This window comes from Lathyrus oleraceus, chromosome 7 (genome assembly GCF_024323335.1).
Source record: "Lathyrus oleraceus cultivar Zhongwan6 chromosome 7, CAAS_Psat_ZW6_1.0, whole genome shotgun sequence".
NCBI lineage: Eukaryota > Viridiplantae > Streptophyta > Magnoliopsida > Fabales > Fabaceae > Lathyrus > Lathyrus oleraceus.
The window spans coordinates 507,483,663-507,486,872 of record NC_066585.1 but is presented as its reverse complement, the minus strand read 5'-3'; the positions used below and the strand labels follow the sequence as shown (position 1 = coordinate 507,486,872).

At 39.8% G+C, this 3,210-nt stretch overlaps 1 protein-coding gene across 1 annotated transcript; it reads left to right on the top strand.

The window, feature by feature from the left end:
* Positions 1-814: 814 nt before the first annotated feature.
* LOC127104638 (uncharacterized) lies at positions 815-2,671 on the top strand. The gene is made up of 3 exons (XM_051041816.1): positions 815-1,492; positions 1,685-1,966; positions 2,009-2,671. The coding sequence occupies exons 1-3, from the start codon at positions 815-817 to the stop codon at positions 2,669-2,671; spliced, it is 1,623 nt and encodes a 540-aa protein (XP_050897773.1).
* The last annotated feature ends 539 nt before the right edge of the window (positions 2,672-3,210 follow it).

Below are 3,210 nucleotides of genomic sequence, written 5' to 3'. Positions count from 1 at the left end.
TAGACCTGATATTGCCTATGCAGTTGGTGTGTGTGCTAGATACCAAGCAGAACCCAAAGTGAGTCACTTAAATCAAGTCAAGAGGATTCTCAAGTATATTAATGGGACTTGTGATTATGGTATGCTCTACTCTCATGGCTCTGAGCCTATCTTATCTGGGTATTGTGATGTTGATTGGGCTGGGAGTGCTGATGACAGAAAAAGCACATCAGGAGGATGTTTCTTCTTGGGAAACAATCTCATATCTTGGTTCAGCAAGAAACAGAACTGTGTATCATTATCCACTGCAGAAGCTGAGTACATAGCAGCTGGAAGCAGTTGTTCCAAACTGGTATGGATGAAACAGATGTTGACTGAGTACAATGTCACTCAGAATGTCATGACATTGTTCTGTGACAATCTTAGTGCCATCAACATTTCAAAGAATCCTATCCAACACAGCAGGACCAAACATATTGACATTAGACATCACTTCATAAGAGATCTGGTAGAAGACAAAGTGATTACCTTGGAACATGTGGCAACTGAACTACAACTTTCTGACATATTTACAAAGGCTTTGGATGCTACTCAGTTTGAAAATTTAAGGGGCAAGTTGGGAATATGTCTTTCTGAGGAATTATAGCAACTAAGGATGTTAGGAATTTACTGTTTAATATTTCAAATTATTAAACAATTGAAAGTGTGCTCTGATTGGTCAACAGATAATAGTTATTTTACTTGCAACAAGTGTTACTTCTTCCACTCTTTCAACTTCCATTCACGCAAGCATCCTCTCAGAGAAATTTTTCATTTCGTCTCTAAGATACTCATCATGTCTCAACAATCTAACTCTTCTCCTTCCAAGAACATGCCTTGTTCTCCTAGCGCTGAACCAAGCAACCCTAACAGAGAAGATCCTGTTGCTGACTCTGTGAATACCCCACATGCAAGAAGACCTAAAGAAACTGAATCAGGCTTCTCCTCATCCATCGTTCTTGAGGAACGAACCAAAGAAGGTTCCAGGTATGTTCACAATGCCATTGCCACTATAGTGACTGGAATACAGTCTGGAAATCATGAGGTCCCTGGGGTTTCCATTCCCTTAAACACTATTGAACCTGATAGTGTTGTTGATCAAGAAAATACTGAGTCTTTAGGAAAGAATATCTCTGATGATGTTGAGCAAACTGATGCCCATAAGGAGTCAAATGTTGACAAACCCTTAGATAATGCGGTTGGTGAGGAAGTTCATGTCACTCATGATGTCAGTGACAACCCTAACTGTGAGGTTGAAACAGTAGACCTGGAGGAATTTTCTGATAATGAGTTGTTGTCCTCTGTCCTCCCTAGCATAGCCAAAAGGGTTAGGACTAGGAGAGAAAAGAAAATTGTGGCTCAAAGGTCCCCCAGAAAGAAGATTGATGTTCCAACCTCTTCCAAGACAACGGTGGCAGTCGAGAGTTCCCTCAAGAGGAAAGTTCATGGTCCAACCAAATCTTGGAGCAAAGTGGTGCCCAAGAAAAAGAAGACCAAGTTTGTTGTTGTTGAGTCTGACTCAGATGTTCCTTGTAATGTCTCTGACATTCTGTCAAAGAAGAAGCCAACCACTAGCAAGCTTGCAGCTAGTGTCCCTGAGGTACCAATTGACAACATATCTTTTCATTTTGCTTCAAATGTAAACAGGTGGAAATATGTTTATTAGAAGAGGCTGGCTTTGGAAAGGGAATTAGCTCAGAATGTCCTAGACTGTAAGGATATTATGGATCTTATTCAAGAGGCTGGTTTAATGAAGACTGTGACTCAGTTTTCAAAGTGCTATGAGATGTTGGTAAAGGAATTTATTGTTAATTTGTATGAAGAATGTGCTTATGGCAAGTCTAAGGAATTCAGGAAAGTGTATGTGAGAGGCAAGTGTGTAAATTTCTCTCCTTCAGTGATCAACAAGTATTTGGGAAGGCCTGATGAAGCTCAACCTGAGCTTGAGGTGACTGACAACAAAATCTGTCAAGTCATCACTGCTAATCAGGTAAGGAAGTGGCCTCTCAAAGGAAAATTGGTGGCAAGTAAACCGAGTGTCAAGTATGCAATGCTGCACAAGATTGGAGCTGCTAACTGGGTGCCCACCAATCATAAATCTACAATTGTTGTAATGCTTGGAAAGTTTATATATGCTGTTGGAACCAAAGCCAAATTTGACTATGGCTCCTATATTTTTGATCAAACTTTGAAGCATGCAGGAACCTTCAGTGCGAAGGGTCTTATAGCCTTTCCTTCTCTCATTTGTGGTATTGTTTTGATTCAGTTTCCAAACATCTTAACTGAGAATGATTCTGTGAAGAAAAGAGACAGCCCTATGTCTTTCAATCATAAGTTGTTCCTAGGTACCCATGTCCCTGACATTGTCATGACATCAGGTGAGACATCACGTGTAAGCAATCAGCCAGGTAAAGCTGCTGTCATTGCAATGCTCAAAGAAACCTGCAGGGAATTAGAGGCAAGGAAGCTGAACTTGGAAAAAATGATTAGCTCTTTGGAGATGACTGAAGGTGATGTGCTAGCTGATGGTGGAGAATTTGGTGAAGCTGTTGCTATTGCAGAAGAAGCTGAAAGACAAGGTGAAGAGGGAGAAGCATATGCCAATCCTGATGATGACACAGATGATGATGCTGACTCTGAGTCAGATGACTAGAACATTTCTTGTGTTTCTGATAATTGCTTGTATTTTTATTTTTTTGGTATGTAATATTAAGTGTTGCTTTGGCAACATTTTTGACAAAAAGGGGGAGTAACACTTGTACCCCAAGACAACAGATTTCTTTGAAGTTGAAGGTCCTCTAAACAAGAGGTTATATTACTGTTTGCTCTCTGCTTGATCTTCTCTTGTGTTGCTGCTGTTTGAAGTTTAACTTCTATGTTTGCTAAGTGTATTAGCTAATTTAATTCTCTGCTTGGATGTGTGCTTTCTGCTGCTGTGAACTCTGTTGTGATGCCAAGTTGTTTTAGCCAAAAAAATTGCCAAAGGGGGAGTTTGTAGATGTTTTTGATTGGCTGCATTTTATGTTAAAACACTTAGTGTACTTAGATGTCTTGACTGATGTCATGACATGCTTAAGTAGTATACTGCATGATTAGCTAATACAGGATTTACTGGATGTCAAACTGAATGTTATGACATTCATTCATGACAACATTTTCTGGATGTCAAACTGAATGTTATGACATTCATCC